Genomic DNA, 18109 nt, shown 5'->3' with positions numbered 1-18109 from the left:
CCAACTTTTTGGAAATGCCATTTCTTTCTTTTCATTTTTTTTCTTCTAGTTTGATGAACCAGTTTATTGAAGTTGCTTATAGGCGCATGGGGGAAGGATTACATACAAGAGCATAAGTAACCCAGGCAGCTGCACCAATTAAATACTCACCATTGCATTGGTAATTACTCACAAATTCTGCAACATTGGGGTTCCTAAGAGACTTCTATCTGCCAAAAAGTGTTTCCTGGCTAAGTGATGTTAAACAAGAGCCCTTTCCTGAGTCTTCTGAGCGTCTATCAGTGCTTCACAAGAGGACATTTCAATTCAGACCAAACAGATACACAACATTCCACCCACTCCAGATCCTAATTCTATTATTATTGTTGTTGTTGCTGTTGCTATTACCTTTATATCCCATTCGTAGCCCTAGCCCTCTTCTCCTCCCAGTCCCACCGTCCCTCTCTCCTATTACCCAGAAAAGGTAGCCCCTGCCCACCAACCCCAGCTGATCAAGTTGCATCAGGACCAAGCACATCCTCTTCCCCTGTGGCCTGGAAAGGAAGTTCCATTAGGGATAAGTGATCAAAAGCCGGCAACAGAGTTCATGTCAGAGACAGCCTCTGCTCCCCTTACTAGCCACAGCTGCCCATGGTCTACATCTATTTGGGCAACTAGGTCCAGTCCACAGCATGGTCCTTGGTTGGTGCTTCAGACTCCACAGGCCCCTCTGGGCCCTGGTAAGCTGGCTCTGTTGGTCTTCTTGTGGAGCTTTTGTCACCTCTAGGTCCTTTTATCCTTCTCCCCACCCCACCCCACCCCCTGCCACCACTGGACTTTTCCACTAGATTTCTTATGCTTCACTCAAGTCTCAGCTATGAGTCTCAGCATCTGTTCAAACTGCTGCTGGATGGAGCCTCTCAGAGGACAACTCTGACAGGCTCCTGTCTGCAAGCCTAGCAGAGTATCCTTAACAGTGTCAGGGGTTGGCTGTCTTCAAGAGGGTGGAAGTTGGGTAGGAAAATGCCATTTCTTATAACTCAATTTTTCCATGAAGAGAAAAATCTGAAAGTTGAGTTCGAATCGGGGTTGTTTGAATGGCTGGTTGAGAAAGGCAGCTATCTGGTTTTTAAAATATTTAGGAGGAAGTAATAAAATGATCATGAGAAAAATTAAGTGTTCAGAAGTAGTGACAATGTATGCCTCCTGGAGGAAGTGTAATGTAAGCCTGTCCATAGTCCTGGACACGGAGAATTTGATCTCTTTCTCCCTCCCACATTGTAGATACTTTGGCATGAAGGGCACATAGCATTTCATGGGGTTTGAAATGCTAGAGAATTACTTTGAAATTCAATACTGTAATAATAACCTCCAAATTAATATTTTCTTTTCAGATAAATTGCATTTCAGAAAAATGTAATCTTCTTGTTCATAAAGTGACGTAATTAGTCCGAATGCTACGAACGCCCCCCAGTAAATGCTGCATCTAGTCCACTTGCCGAGTGTTTGCTCTTTGTGTTTAGCTATTAAGAGTTTAATTTAAAATGTGTGAATAAGCTGCTGTACTTGATTGCAGACAAGCAAAGAAAGTAAATTTTTCTCTCCTTCTCTTTCCCTTCCCTTCTCCCCTCCCACCTCCCTCCATCTTCCTCTCCCTCTCTCTCAGACAGCTAATCCTTTAATTTTTTTTCCATCACACAACTACAAATTTATTAAGTTAGGTTTGAATTGGGGCTGGGAAAACTACAACTATTTCAATTACTGTTGTACTATGTTAATGATCTCTCCAGTCTCCGCTACTGTGTGGCTTCTGCTTAGCTGGGGCTTGTAACTGTCATTCAGGAATAGGTGTTTGATATAAACCATTAAGTAGCCATCTAGGCATTAAACAGCTACACATGAGGGAGTTTACCACAATTGCTACCATGAATTGGCTGCTGAGAGCCCTGAAGCCGTATAGCAGGTGTGACACTACTTACAGGCAGTCTTGGGAGCATGGAGTTGACACAATATCCAAAGGACCGGAGCAAAAAGTGCATGCAGCTTGAGTGCAAACGACAGAAGCTGACTTCTCCATCTCCCTCATGTAATATTTCCTACACATTAACAGAGCTCTGGAGTCCATGGTGTGCTGAGTGATAGGACTAGAACCATGAAGGTGGTAACATCTTGCCAGTTTTAAATGTAGATGAATTACCTCTTGTCAGGCCAAAGAAGTCTTTCTTATCCCATAAAAATTCCATGCATAACTAATGAGACACCTGGGCCATCATAGCTGCTCCAGCCAATTTGTAGTTTAGGTGCTTAACTACCTGTGGCATCTAAGCTTTGGAAAAGGGCATTTTCAGAACTGATTAAAACTGTAATAGATTAATATGCAAATGCCTCCATCTCACTTGCATCCTGCATGTAATAGGCAAACATGATGCATCAATTTTGAGCTATTCCGAATATTCCTACGTCAATGATCAGACTTCTTTGATTCTCCTTTACAGAGAAAACATGTAAATTAGCTTATGTCTAACATTGTAGAGGGAGAGCCTGGGCATGGCAAGATGACAAGAAACTGCCATGGTGAGTGATTTGAATCCCAGCAACTTGTTATGATAATAGATTGCATTCTATTATATCACTGCATTTGGCTATGATGATATTTCACAGCAAAAGACTAAAGATACATCACAATGCCAGAAACTTTATGAATGGTCTCTCAACATTTTTTCCACAATTAAAATTAGTACTCAGGAACAGTTATGAACAATTCTGGGAAAGCTTAGTCATTCCAATAAGGAATGTACAATTTTTCTTTTTCAGTATTTCCTTCAATTGTTGAGTCAATAGGTTCTTACTGTTTACTTTTTGTATGTGAGTACTAAGTCTTCAGTGTACAGGAGGACCTTGTCCATAGAGTTGTGGCAATCAAGTTTATCACACAGAAACAACAAGAGAGAATACAAACTATCACACACTGTTTCAAATTTCTGTGTTGTTACAGAAAAAGACATAGATCAATTTCAATGTTAATTGATGGATTTAAAGTTTTCTCAAGGCGAGAACAAATGGACACAGGTTGTGCTAGGCCATCAACTCACAGAAGAAGAAAAGAATTTGGTTATAAGGGAAACCAGTGACCAGTTTTTTAAGCTTTCTTGTGCTCATGCCATAAGCAATTGGCATTTGACTTACTGCTCTTCTTATTCAAAGCTCCCAGTAACACTGTGGCGTAGATATTATTATCCCCCTTACAGATGAGATGAAAATGTGGACGCAGTTAGACCGAGTCCTACAGCTTAGAGAAAGGACAGCTTGAATTCAGTCTCAGCCGTGCACACTCATGCCTGTGTTCCGTCTGCAAGGCCAGCTCTGGGACACAGGACGTAGTTGCAAGTTGAAGATGTTGTTCTCCCGGAAGGTAGTTTGCAACATCTAGGTCAGAGTAAAGGAAAGGGGATGGCAAAGGCAACTCTAAGAGCAGATCTTCCCTTAGTGGCCTGAACTGGGGCCTTGTCCAGAGAGGAGACACTGTTTCTATAGACCTTGCCTTCTTTGGAGTTCTCAAAGGATTTCAAGATCAGAATTCTTTTCCACATAGAGGAAACAGTTAAGCTTACTTTTGGGAGAAAAAAGACGGAGATTGCTGCTCCCTAGGCTACTTACCTAATTCTTCTTCCAAAGTAACTAGGTCAAGTAGGAGATGCATGGGTGGGGCTGGGGAGACAGACTGTACCTGAGCCCAAGGGATTTAAACAGAAGAGGAAAGGAGGTTAGGAAACATGGTGCTGGAGCCCAGGGAGAGGCGACCATATCTCAATACCCTACATACAGTGAGAAATCAGAGCAGAAGGCTGCTGTAGCCCCACTTGTCATATTTGTCGCCGTTTTTAATGCATGTATTCATTTTAAAAAGATCTACTAGGCGCCTAGTATGGCAAGTCGATTAAGAGCTACAGCCATGGCGTAGGCTGAGTTCACTGACCGTTAGGCAGTCACAGCACCATAATTAATTCTGTAACCAGAGCAGACATGGTTTATAGCCTGGGTAAAGGGTTGATGAGGTGACTCTGACTTCAGAAAAGAAAGGCTTCTGGAAGAAAAAGCAAGTACAGTTGCAAGGCCACAAACAAAGAATTTTCCAAGTGATATTTGAAATGTGTGTGGTCAGCTTTGCACATTCAGAGATGGTAAGAAATTTGGGAACAGAAGACTAAAAGGTACAAGGACTAGACATATAGTATAGACACTGATCAGGCTTAACTACATGAGCTTACCTAGAGATTAGAGGCACATAGCTGTTTTCTCTCAGATAGTATGGTAACTGGTACAGTTTTGCATTGCACGCTGCCTGTGTGTTGCCTTCAGGGCAGCTGGTGCAGGTCTTACCAGTTCCAGGGAAATCTGTAAAGTTATCAGTGTCAACTCCCCTGGGTCGTATGTCACTCACTGATTCTGTTAATCAGATTAGATGGGACCCCTCGTTTTTGTAAATTCAGTCATCCTGATCTAGGACCACACAGGGATTCCAGGAGTTAATTCAAGTTGCCTCATATTTTAAAGTCTATGCAAGATATGTCGATAAATTGTCAGTGTCCACAGAGTTGTGAGGCTCCTATTCATGACTCTTTCACCAGCCCTCGAGTTTGTGCGTGGATTTAGTCCCCTCCTATCCACAGGGACAATTTAGGCCCCTTTAATGTTTATGGGGTAAATGTCCTATTGGTGTTGAGCAATGGCAAATTTCATGAAGTGATAGGACTGGTATTCTTACAACTCCATTGCCTTCCAGATTCCCCACAGGGAGCAGTTTTCTCATTGTTGAACCCTAGACAGGAAACCTGATGCTGAATTGCTTAGTTCCTCAGTGAATCAAGATGCCAGAGGAAAGGAAACACACTAGAGTCTGTCTTTTCTAAATCAGGCCTGGCTCAAGTGGGGAACAGGAACGAGCTGAGGTAAACAATGCCACTCAGCTCTAATTCCCTGGAAGTAAATTTGCTCTTGGCTTAACAAACAAGAATTTCTTCATTGTATTCAAACATATAGATGAAACATATTGTGGAAATATGAATAATTTAAAATAAGGCTTTATTGATACAGATATTAACACAGGAAGTCAACAGACACAATACAGTGATCAGAGTCAGCCGGGAAGACATAAATAACTTCTCAAAAACTGTATTTGTGAGAGCATCATCCATATTGTACATCAAATATAGAAAAGTTTCTAATATGATCTGGTGCCTTTTATTGTAGCTATTTTTACTGGATCAATTCCCTTTTCTGTTTCTTCTTTAATTTCACTGTGGTATCACGCTTGAGTGAACTCGGCCATGCTACATTTAACCAATTTGGCACTGAGCCTTAGGTTTATTAAACAAACAAAGATTTGATGGGCTGTCTCTAAACTGTAGCCCCACAGATATTTCTGCGCCTGTAAATTTTGTCCCTAAGGTGACTGCTCATTCAGCTTTGGAACTCAGTACATGGGTAAAAGCATCCACACACTTCAGCATATCATTCATATATGTTAACTGTGTAAAATACCGGGTTTGTTACCATTTTCATCTACGTATGCATGTACTTTGGTCATGTTCATCCCCATCCAATCTTCCCTGCTAATCCTCACCCCCTGTAGTCTCCTTTCTTTCTCCTTTCCTTGTTTTAAATGTTTGGATTCTGCATGTGAGAACTCTGAGATTTGTCTTCCTGAGTCGACCTGGTCCATGACCACATGGAACCAGTATTGGTTCCACAGAGTTCTCTCTCCATCTTAATCTGTGTTTCATTTCTTTTTCCCTTGCAACCTCCACAACCTCAGCATGGGGGATCAGACAGGATTAAGCTGTTTTGGTCTGGGTTGTTGCATATCCTTTCTTGCAGCTACCATGTTTGGTGTTAAATACCAAGTTGAATAAAGAACTGAGTAAATATGCTGGAACCTTTAATGTCTTCTCTCTGTGGATAATTATCAGTGTTTCCTATACCCTCATAAATTCCTTTTTCTGATTTATTATTATTATTATTATTATTATTATTATTATTATTAGCCAAAGATGGATATTTAACAAAAATACCAAATTTATTATGTTATCTGTAAGTCCTTTGGTATTTTCAATGGTCTGCAGTACTGTATGACTTTCCACGTTTTCCTATGATGAAAAGATTCACAATAAGATAAGACAATCTTCTTAACACGGCAGCCATTTTAGGCATCCCTGCATCTGTCACACTTAGGAAACGGATGCTCTCCATACAAGTAAACCCTATGAAGCACAGAGCTGCCTGGGGGCACTAGGGGCTTTGGGAGCCAGTGCAGGTAATGATGGTGGTTGTCTGCTCTGAAGAGCCCAGTGAACACATCCGTGTCTTTGTTTGCTTCACTTCTGTAATTCAACTTGTCTGTGGACTCTGTGTCCTTCTTTCTCCTTCTGTGAGTTCACTTTCCGTTGGTCTCTGTACACGTGGATTTCCTCTTCATGTTATTATGTACAATCTACTGTAGATTCCACAGGTGAGAAGCCGGAAGACAAGGAGTCAACCTCACTGTGGCATGGTTTGCCTTCTACCTCCTCGTGAGGCTGCTGCAGTGAGCTTGCACTCCACCACCTTGGAGCAAAGCCTTTCACTTACTACTGTCAGCTGCATTTAAGGAGCACAGCCCACAAGGAATGGTCCCCGAGGATGTGCAGATGGTTTCTGTGCACAAAGTTCGAAGGAGCATAAGGGGAACAAAGCGCGGTGCCTGTTTATCTTCTTCTGGCCTCACAGAGCTGGGTTCAGCATGCGCCACCTCTCAAGTAACTTATCCAAAGTCACACATGAGTGGCTTACCAGAATTCATAGCCCAGAACTGTCATGGTTCCTAAATCCTTTATTATGAGCATTATAACATACCATCCTCCAGGTCTCACTATTAACATCATGTAAATTTATTCTCCAGCATGATTCATTAAAATGAAAATGGCCCATTTTCTCTGATTCTCCAAGCACTTCAGAAGGAGCTTCATATCCGGAATACAGATTTCGTTCCTCAGAAGGAGACGAGAAAAGAAGCTAAACCTTTACTTGTATTGGATGATAGTTCGACCTAAAAGAGCTTTTACTTCTGTTTTCACTTTAAAATATTTAAAGGAGACCCAGGCAGGATTATGGTTCAGAATAGCTGCAGTCGCATTTTTAGCATCCTATAAAGCAAGACAGCTAAAAAAAAATGCCTGGATACAGTGACAAAAACCTGAAAAACTTCCTCCAGATATAGAGTTAATGTAAAACTAAATAAAAATCAAGGTATGGTAGATGCACACTCTCTTTTTTAAAATTCCTCCATCATTATGAGGCATGTATCAATTCACTTTATTGGTGGTATCTCATTTTCTGATTAAATAACACATTAAATGACAATACGGGACGCCCAATAATATGAACCAAATACGGTATAGCAAGAAGACTAGGCATAAATCCTCATATCAAGGCTGAACGATGCACCCCAGTAAGAGGAAAAATGTCCTGAGAGAAGGAAAAGAGTCATAGATACCCCCATTCCCACAGTTTAGGAGTTCCACAAAATCCCCAAGCTAAACAACACAGTATATATGAAGATGACCTAGCACAGACCAAAGTAGGCCGGGATTGCCGTCTCAGTCTATGTGAGCCCCTATGTGGCCTGTTTACAGGATTCTGTGGGAGTGTTGTGATGTCCTTGACACCTCTGGCTCCTACAATGCTTCCCCCACCTCTTCTGCGGGATTCAGAGAGAGATTCTTTATTGAATCTGTTCATCTGCTCCCATCAGCTGCCAGAGGAAGCCTCTCTGGTGGCAACTGGCTCTAGTTTTAAAAGTACGGAACTTCACTTTGGGGTACCAGCATTACCAAAGAGCTTTAGGGAAATTGTTGTGTAGGTATCTACCTAGTACAGACTATCAGGGTTGACCTTTCATGTAATAAAAGTTATCATCTGATTATGGAATAAGACATATACTGAAATAAGTATAAAGATGGACTAATGCTTGCATCAGTGGATAAGGAAGTAACTGCCAATCAAGGGACACCACAGTAAAATTTACTCTCATTTAAATAAGAAATTCATATCAGAGAAAAACAGGAATCTTCTAGGTCAGAGCTGAGGTATGGAATAGGGTAACAATGGACTCCTGTGCTTATCACACCTGAACCTCTCTCAACAATATAACCTCACTGTGACATGTTTGGTGTGCCGGGGGGATAAGCATAGCTACTACGATCAATCCTTTTATTAAGTTGAAAGCTGTAGAAAAAACTAACTAACGGAGGCACAGAAAGTGCAGTTCAGGACAGCAATGGTCCGACAGTGGTAGGAATGAGAGCATTCTTGAAACAACTTAGGCCCATCCCCGGCATAAAGAAAGCATCAAAGGAAGAAATTAACTTCTTTTATTAAGCCTTCACTTATGCAATTTTTTCATTTATTTATTTATTGTGTGCATGTGTATGTACAAGTGTACACACACACACACACGTATATCCTCACACGTCCCTGAGCCGCATGTGTGGAGGCCAGAAGACCAGTACCAGGGATTGGTTCTTTCTTTCCACCAGTTACTGGCTCAGGTCCTCAGGCTTGGAAACAAGGATCTTTGCCCTGGGCCACTTTGTAGGCCCTACACCCTTTAACTCTGTAGTTGCTTGAGTTGAACCTTAAGTCAAAGAGAACGCCAATAACTTTATAAACAGGGTAGATATTCCAGATGTGAATGTTCACGATTTAGTAAATGAAATGTGAGCCATCAACACACAATGAGGCTCTGTGGAACCATGCACGTTGGTGGAGTGAGTCCTGATCATGTTGTGGCTCCTCATGCTGGAAAGCCGATCTCTGAATAGTGCATGTGGGGAACCACTGTGTGGAATTTCTCTAGCACTTGACTTTGCAATAACTTTTTTCCATATGCAAGCTAAATTAATAATAGCAAAAAAGTTCAACCCAGTTCACTTCATCAAGCATTTGTAATTGCTGAATGCCAGAAATGGGCATATTCCTGATCAACATCTGCCTTCCCCTTCCAGAAGTGAGTGCCAATACGGTTACTGTCCGTCTTAATGTTTCCGCACAAGCAGGAATCCTTGGAGATTTAGTACCATCTTTTTGGAGATCTTGACCCCAGTCTTTCCTCAAACCACATACACAGAATTGATATCCTGGTCCCAGACTGCCGGCCACTGTGCTAAATGAACTTGCAGCATGCTTGAAAGAAGACCGTGATGTTTACCACTGGATAAGAAAGCAACACCAGGACTCAGTTGCATGTAAACGAATTCAACATATACTGTGTCTGTGAGAGATTTGTGTGTCCTTAAGGAAAACATTCTAGGGGCCATTGGGGAGCAGTGCTTATTGTCAAGCCTGACAACCTGAGGAAGAGACCCAAACCTCAGATTGCCCGATGACCTACACATACTTGCCCTGGTACACGTGTAACACACACAAACACACACACACACACACACACACACACACACACACACACACACACAATTTTTAAAGCTTCAAATAATAACAAAAAAGAAACCTACAAATGTTGTAGGTTTCCAGAACATCCCCAATATTAGAGAAGAGTGCAGAGAAACCATGTGAGACTTCACTCCCGAAAATAGTTACCAATCCAAAATGTTCTTTACTATGGATATGTTTCAAAATATAGGAAGTGTAACTTGTGAGATAAAATGCTCTATTTAGCTTTCTAGTGTTCAATATCCTTTTTTCTTTAATTGAAAACATATTTCATGGTTGAAAATTAGCTATGTCACTTATCGATTGGATAAAATTGGGGCATTAGAGATATCTGGGTCAGCACACCAATATAAATAACAAAAGGAGTGAACTTGAACCAAATCTAACTCTCTGGAAGGTTCTTCCCCTATGAAATCCTAGTAAGCAATCAAGCAATTATAGGTTTGATTTAAAAATTTATTCCAGAGTATATGTTGCAAAGATTTTTTTTGTGTGTGCAGCACGGTGTTTCTCCTAAAGAGATTCCACATGCCTGGTAACAGCCTGATGCCTAAGAAGGAGCTGAAAGGGAAAATAAGTTAACAAATGATAAAAGGTTCACACAGTTGCAGTGGGGTTGCCTCTTCGTTTGGTTTTGGTAACAAGGAACACTGGGTGATTGTTTTAGAAAATCATAGGTGAAAGGAGACAGGTAGAAGAACATATATATATATATATATATATATATATATATATATATATATATATATATATATATATATACACACACACATATATATACATATATATACATGTATATGTATATATGTGTATATATATCATATATGTATCATACTAATGCTTCCTACTCAGCTGTGGCCACAGGGGCACTATGCTGATAGGACTCTGAAGCCACCCATGGTCTTAGCGGAATGGAATTCTACTCTGAAGTAGCAGTGTCTGGCGTAGGGGAGGGAAAGGCAGTAAGGAAGAATTAGGAGTTTCAAACTCTGGGTTGGACCAACAGCTCCGTTGTTAAGTGGGTGTGCTGCTCTTCCAGGGGACCTGAGGTCAGTTCCCTGCACCCTTCTAGGCTGCTCCCAACTACCTGCAGCCCCAGCTCTAAGGGTTGCAATGCTCTTCTAAACTCTGCCGACACCTGCACTCACCTATGCAGACCCACACACAAATACACTCATATGTACATAATAAAAATAAAACGGAAGTTTTTTTCTTGTTATTGAAAACAGATTTCCCCATATAAAATAGGTTTCCACCCCCTCAACTCCTCCCAGTTCCTTCCCACTTCCCATTCAGATCCATGCTCTTGTTTCTCGCATTGGGATTTAACAAACAAACAAAGGCTGGCGAGATGGCTCAGTGATCAAGAGCGCGTCTGCAGATGTATATGCAGACAGAGCACTATATACATAATGATAAATAAATAAATATTTAAAACAAACAAACAGAACAGGTGTCTAAGGACCAATAATAAAATAATATAATAAGATAAAACAAAAAAAATCCATCAGAATTTGACAAAACAAACAAACAGAAGAAAAATGTATAAAAATTTTTCTAGAGTTTTTCCTTGTAGAATTTCAAGGAAAAGCAGCACCTTCAAATACAAATTATACAGGTTAAAACTGCAGTGGCCCACCCTTGCTTTTTATACTTAGAAAAATGTATCTTAAAGCTCTGGCAGAGGACTCAATATTTTCTTGGTTGTGTGTTTTTCATATAACCTGCCCTGGGTAGACAAGTAGAAGCAACTGAGCTGGTTGAAAGCACTGGAGCTGCCCTGACACTGAGGTATGTTTAGCATCACTCAGGGCCTCTTGGCATTTGTTTTTTTGTTTTGTTTTTTTGTTTTTTTGGTTTTTTTTTTTTGTTTTTGCAACAGTCTTAACTCCTTGATTCTTTGAAAAGTCTGGTATTCTATCACAGTTAGCTTGGTAGAAATTAAATTTTAGGGATGTGAATTTAATAAATTGTCATATCCCTCATCTGATTGTTTTTTCTTACTTAAATGAGAATTAATAAGGCTGGAAGGAAATGAGTCCCATCTTGTGCCTATCTAGAGTGAAACAAACAAACCTCAAACTACTTCAGGATGAAATATCTGTTATGCCCTATGTTTTCTGGCTTGATTCTAAAGTACACAAGCGTCTCTGCCTTCAGAGCCGACTTTTAGGCTAAATGATGAAGTGTTATGTCCTTCCTGTGAATATGAGTAAAGCTGTACAGGAAACTGCCACTAAAAAAAACAGAAGTATCACTTTGCTCTTTCTGTTATTTATCTGCATTTTGGAGACCCCACCATTACATCTTAAAATACCAACCCCAAGGTAGTCCTTCTTTCTTCACTGTCATAACGAATTTCTGTTCCTGTAATATTCACATTTTATCTTCCTAAATATGCACTCAATGGATGAGAACTTTAAAATACTTTTGTTCAGTGAACACAAATTATAAATGGCAATTCTTTGTCAAGAGTTTTTTAGATACTTCCTGAACTTCAGTATTTTACAAAACATTTTATACAATAAAGAACAGAAGAGGGGAGTTTGGAAAATGCTTTTGGATGTATGACACAGAGCCCTAATGAGTACACATTGGATTTGTCAGGGAAATTATAGGGTTCAAGTCTTTATTGAAGGGAAACAAGAGAGTCAAAGTACATTAAAGCCCACCATTTTAAATTGCTGTATTTTAAATCTGTGCAGCTGCAATGAACCTAGAAATTCCAAATTATTTTGAGCCTGCTGTAGTGATATATGATTTACAAAAGTGTTCAGGAGATGTGGGCCATATCAGCTCCTAGGTGACTAACACAAGGACAAGAGGATAATCAATTTGTCATAATGTGGTCTAATCGATGTGAGTTAATATATTCTAATTCACAGTAAATGCTAGAGAAAAGTCTGTTGTTTAGCCATTTGTGGAATTTTGTTTCTGCAGTCTCTCCTCTGCCACTGCTATTATCATATGTTTGCGTAAGACAAAAGCCAGCTCTGAGAATAACAATAAACTCTTTTATAAGAGGAGTTAATGCCCTTTATATCATCACAATAGTTGATTTTAAACATCATCCTAGTCAGTATCGATACGTGATGCATTCAAAATAATCATTAGCTCATTTCGAGGCTGACAAAGTATTGAGGAATGTGTTAGGTCTTTATAAAGCTAATAAACACATGAGGAATTTATTTTTGAAAAGGTGCTTGAAGTTTAAAGATACAACTGTGATAGGTAAATTTTAGTCCTCAATCTTTTATTCATTTGCAACATTTTAGGTACAGTCTTATACTATAGCAGAAAGATAAAGGGGCTTAGAAGATGCAGTTCTTGCCTCTATCAGGAGTCAGTCCAGGTATGAAAGACAGATACACAGCTTTGTCCCAAACGTGATCAACTCAAATCCAGTATTTTTGTATTGTTTGGTCTTAACATTGCTGTATGTGTGAGTTGAGGACTTTGGGTAGGTTTTATGTTGTTATACATGTGACTTGATTACTGTAGATAATATACATTGATAAAAATGTACAAGAACAAAGGTATGTTCGAGGAGTGGAAGACAAGGCAGAAAGAACGTAGACCTGGGCTAGGAATATCCTAGGCTTCCAACCATGATGCATAGTTGATACTTGTGAAAACGAAGAAAGACAGTGGATGGATACTGAGCAAATCTGAGTTTGAAATCGCAAAGGTCGGGGAATTGAGTGTCTTCAGCACTAATGCCCACTGGGAAAAGCTTGGGTTGGCCAGACGTGGCTGTGCCCCACAGCTCTGCAGTGCTCAGCCTTTGGCTGTGCTGCCAGAAAGGATTGGGGCTTGTGCTTGAAAGTTGATGTGAGCCTGATGGCATTGGCAATAACTACCAATGAATAACTGCCAATTTGGCAATTAAAAGACAGCTTCTTAAATTGGGAAACTGAGATCTGATATGGATCCCTCCAGCACTGCCATACCACACAATAAAGAATGGGTATTTTAGAGATATGGCCAATGTGTGCATAGAATGTGGAGAACTGATTCAGTCACTGGCTAAATCCTGCTAAATCAGTCCAGAGGACTGCCAGGAGATGAGCAGTATACTTATTCAGTTTTTTAAAAAATCAGTATACCATTTTCAGACCTGAGCTTTCTCTCCTTTATATATAAAATATTTACTTATTATCTTTATTCATAAACTGATACTCTTCCAAATATGATTTATTCACTAAAATATTGAGAAAGATCAAATGAAGGTCTTTTTTTCTAAGTCTACACAAACGCTTGGTAACACAGAAAAATCAGCAGGGTTAAACTCTATTCCTCTCTATTGAATTAGTTGGTATTAGTAGGGGCTTTTTCTAATACTTGCCCTAGCCCTCAAATAATTGACACAGAGACCTATTAGAATTATTCAACAAGCTTTAAGCACTACAACTGGGCAGATATTCATCTACTGTAACCCAATTATGCTAATCTGACTACTTCCCAGCCATGTGTTTGTTACTTGTGATCTCACCTTGATTGTTTCTGTTCCATCTTTGCCTTGTGGTGAACTTCTCTCCCTTCTCATGGCGCCTTCTCTCCCTCTTCCCTCTTTCTCCTTCTCGTTCTATCTTTCTGCCCCTCACTGGGATTGAAGCCTAACCTTCCTATCTCCTCTGCTCAGTCATTGACTGTTCAGCTTTTTATTAACCAATCAGAAAATTAGGGAGCACTATTTACACAACAGTGATACAGGAGACTCTTCAATGATCATGACAATGCCCATATCTGGACTGCATCCTGATCGCAGGACACAGAAATCAGCATCTGAATACACAGTGCGCAGGACCATCCCCCAACAACTCTCTTGACCTATGTCATCGGGCACATCTGCAATACTTCTTCAGTGCCGTGTTTAACTTCTTACTCTCTAGTGTTGTTGGAATCCAATAACTAGGACTAATTATAATGAAATAGCACAAAATTGGGTTCAAGTATAAAGAAATCAGGAACTGGGTACAGCTCAGTGGGATAGGGCCTGTTAATAATCAGGCACTGTTGTGGCTGCCCCAGGGGACCTGGTGACAAGCAGAACAGCAGGCATCTCTGCTGCCACCCAGAAGAACTCAGAGACAGCAGGACGCATCATCACCAACTGCCAAGATGCAGATGTACCCTAAGCCACATGTACTCTTTCTGTGCATGTGCTGAATTACCTTATAAGGGGGCTTGTTCCCCTCTGCCATTTCTCTTCTCATAATCCCCAGAAAAAGTATCTGTAACCCCTCCTCAATAAAACCTCCCATGTGGACCTGCCACGTGGCATGATTTGTGAACCTGTTGTACAGCTTGGCCACATAAACCCTAAGAGTTCCTATGTTTTTTCCCCAAAAGGAGAGCATGATTGACTTACACCCATTCCCTAGAAGGATAAAAAAAACATCATCTCTCCCACTTGAGACCCAATCATGTTAAAGGCAGGATCATCTCATGTGTTACATCTAATCTTGTGAATCCCTCAATATGTGTTATGCTGACTTTTTCACAGGATACAATTAAGCCTGGAAGAATTAGGTGACTACTCAAATAAAGGGACAAATAAAGGGTAGTGCCTGCTCAGATGTGTCCCAGGACCCACTACTTCTCAATGATGTATGGACAGGACTTTGAATGGTCATTTTAAAGGGCTTGGGTCTGGTGAAAAAGAAGACGATCAATTTTAGACAGACATTCTGACTTTTAACTATGCGTGTCTTGAAATGTTGAGGGGGCTGATTTGGTACAAAAATAATTAAATAATGTTTGGAAGCATGTATATTGCTAAAGCACATAAAAAAACAGAGAGGCACATGCACAGACACGCACATATGAGAATTTACATGTATAATTCATGTAAAATACATACGTTTATTCATGTGTGCACACATGAATGTAATCAAACTTTAGAAATGAAGCAAAACATGTGCTACAAGTCCTATATCTTCTCAGCCTAATTATTGCTTGATATAATGATCAGATATTAGAAGAAAGGCATCCTTGGAAGGTTGGTAAGTCATCCAGAAAATTAGGTTAGCACGATCAAACTATAATGGTAATTGTTACTTGCTATAATACACCACCTGAAAAGTTGGAGGAAGAAACATAAATTGGAGTCTCTGAGCATTGGAGTCTATGGTAGATTTTACAGATGATCATGAGTTATGAATCTTTTCATATCTAAAACTGATGATTTTTATACATTGTAGCGCTATTATTATAGTAATCAAAGCCCGTTTATTTGATCATCGTCATAATGGAGAACTTGAGGCATTTCCTCCTTTGCTAATTGACAGTTGGTCAGTTAAGAGGTGCTTTTCACAAAATCTCCAATAACCCTAAAGGTTTGAATTGGCTTATAATAAATGCCTAAGAAGCTCCTCTGGTTTCCTAAGTGCGTTTGCTGAAACGCGCGACTGCTATTTCTTCACCTTCTGATCGGGAAATGCCTTTGATCTGCCATCCAGCTGCCTCTCACATGTTTCTTTCTGTCTCAAGCATTGTAACCTTACTCATCAGGACAATGACACATTACCATTTAGTTATCATCTTCTGATGCCATAATCTTCCTTAAAAGAAAAGGAAATGCAGAGAGCAGTAAGAGGGTCAAGCGGAACCTCAGATTGCTGCATTTGAAGACATGCAGTAGGTGATGTGCAGACAGAACACCCAAGCTTAGGCTGATTGTTGCTGCCACCTAATTGCACACCTTGCTGCTTTCTCTGCAGACCTCTGGCTCACTTCCTGCTCACATTTGTGATGGAGCACCCAACCCCGGGCTCCAGGAATGCAATGGCATTCCCTTCAACTTCTGTCTCCCATCACTTTCAGCTTTGGTGGTGGTAGTGGGAGGAGTGTGAGAACTGACTTAATCTAAATAAATAAATGAGAATTGCTGATTGTGGAAGAGTACACAGTGCATAGGTTTAATGTATTCAAATACGGTTAAAATGTTTTCCCACTACAGTATAAGGTATGTCACATCGGGGACTTGTCATGCAACTTCCTTACCTTCTCTAACAGGCAATGTTCAGTAAATGTTGATAAAAAGGAAAGGCTATGTTCAGAGGTTGCGCTAGCTCACTGGATTAAAGTTTTATTATGATTTTTAATGGCATTGTATTTTTTTAGAAGGTAAATATTTAGAGAACTTTCTTTACTTGTACAGACTCCCATATCAATAATGTGATGAATTCAAAACCTTCCAATAATAGCAGAAGAGAAGGAAAAGTATGGGGGGACTCATTGGCTTTTCAGATATAGCAACACAATGTATATTTCATAAACACATATACACCATAACTATTTGGGGTGATTTTATTCTTTCTTTTTATTCAATAACTATACCCTGAATTCTGTGTGCTATGCCCAATGTGAATTCTAAGACACCAGTAAGACATAATGGTTCTTGTCCACAGAGAAGTTCTTATCTATAGGAAGTGGCTTGTTACCCACTTCCTCCTTGTTTGTCCTTTGATTCCCTTTGGTTTTCTTTCCTTTTTTTCTTTTATTACTTCCTTCTTTCTCTTCTCAGGAAAAAAAAAAGCATAAATATTATCCTCATTCTCTCTCACATGACTCCAGTTAATTTGCAAAAGTCAGCAAGTGAGAGTCTTGTCTCCAGCTAAGGTTAACTTTCTAAGTGTGCATTCTGGTGTTCAAAATAAATATTTTGCAATTAGAGTGAAATATGTTAGTGACAGCTGCAAAGGCTGAAGTCTCTTATTTGTTCAGATATCCACTTATTGCCCAAATATCAAGGTAATGGCAGACCCCGGGCATATCACTCCTAGATGTGCACACATAATTAAACCTCCATGTGCCTACATGTCGCTTTAATCTCTTTCACAACTGCACGTAATGAGAGGCTCTTGGATGTAACTTTAGAAGGTAATTCTTCTGGAAGAAGTTTTTAGCTGCTCAACATGAAATGTGTCCTGGGCTCCTGTGTTGACTTCATTTAAGCTCACACCGCTCAGCTTACGTGTGGAAGAAGTCAGCTCCTGAGCAAAGAAAGCATCTTGCAAACATGTACACAGTTTGTATATTAATAGTGCTGTAGTCTAAGCACAGTAATTAACCTCAGCTGATGAGGTATGCATGCTAAGCCAGACGGTGAATAGAATTGCTGGTGGAGCTTTCAGAGACCTGGACAGAGGAACAGAAGGTGTGCACTGCAGCCATATCCATTCTCCTGTGCTTACTGCTCTCTTTCTAATCTGTTATGCTCCAAGCCACAATAATGTTGATGCTCATTATCATGATATTTAGGGAGATACTGAGGGAGAGCAGTGTTCAAGCTCTTGATATATGGTTCAAATGTGTGTTTTATTGAGCATTCCTGTCTTGTTAATTTATTAATCAAGAGCAATACAGGCAAAATAGATACATAATCACATCACATAAAATAATCATGATGCAGTATTCTTTCCACTTTGTGGGAAGACAAAAATGCCCATCCCGCCATCTCTTGTTTTTCATGGACTTAAGGACCCATTCTAATGTACGTGTGCAGGCTCATTCATGAATACTGTTGTGGTCTTTGTTTGCCTCACACAACAGGAGGGAGACTGATGGAGTAACTCGTCTGATGGCAATGTGGGACAGCCACCACATTGAATACAGCAGCTCCCAGCTCATCTGTCTTCTT

The 18109-nt window shown here is 40.1% G+C and overlaps 1 protein-coding gene across 1 annotated transcript in view; it reads left to right on the top strand.

Moving 5' to 3' along the window:
- The first annotated feature begins 2519 nt into the window (after positions 1–2519).
- LOC127196261 (tomoregulin-2) overlaps positions 2520–18109 on the top strand; it is a 156836-nt gene continuing 141246 nt past the window's right edge. The window contains exon 1 of the mRNA XM_051153815.1: positions 2520–2553. Coding sequence (XP_051009772.1) covers positions 2535–2553 — 19 coding nt within the window. The 5' untranslated portion in view covers positions 2520–2534. The remainder of the gene's footprint in view (positions 2554–18109) is intronic.

This window comes from Acomys russatus, chromosome 12 (genome assembly GCF_903995435.1).
Source record: "Acomys russatus chromosome 12, mAcoRus1.1, whole genome shotgun sequence".
Lineage (NCBI taxonomy): Eukaryota > Metazoa > Chordata > Mammalia > Rodentia > Muridae > Acomys > Acomys russatus.
This window is presented reverse-complemented; position numbering and strand designations above follow the sequence as displayed.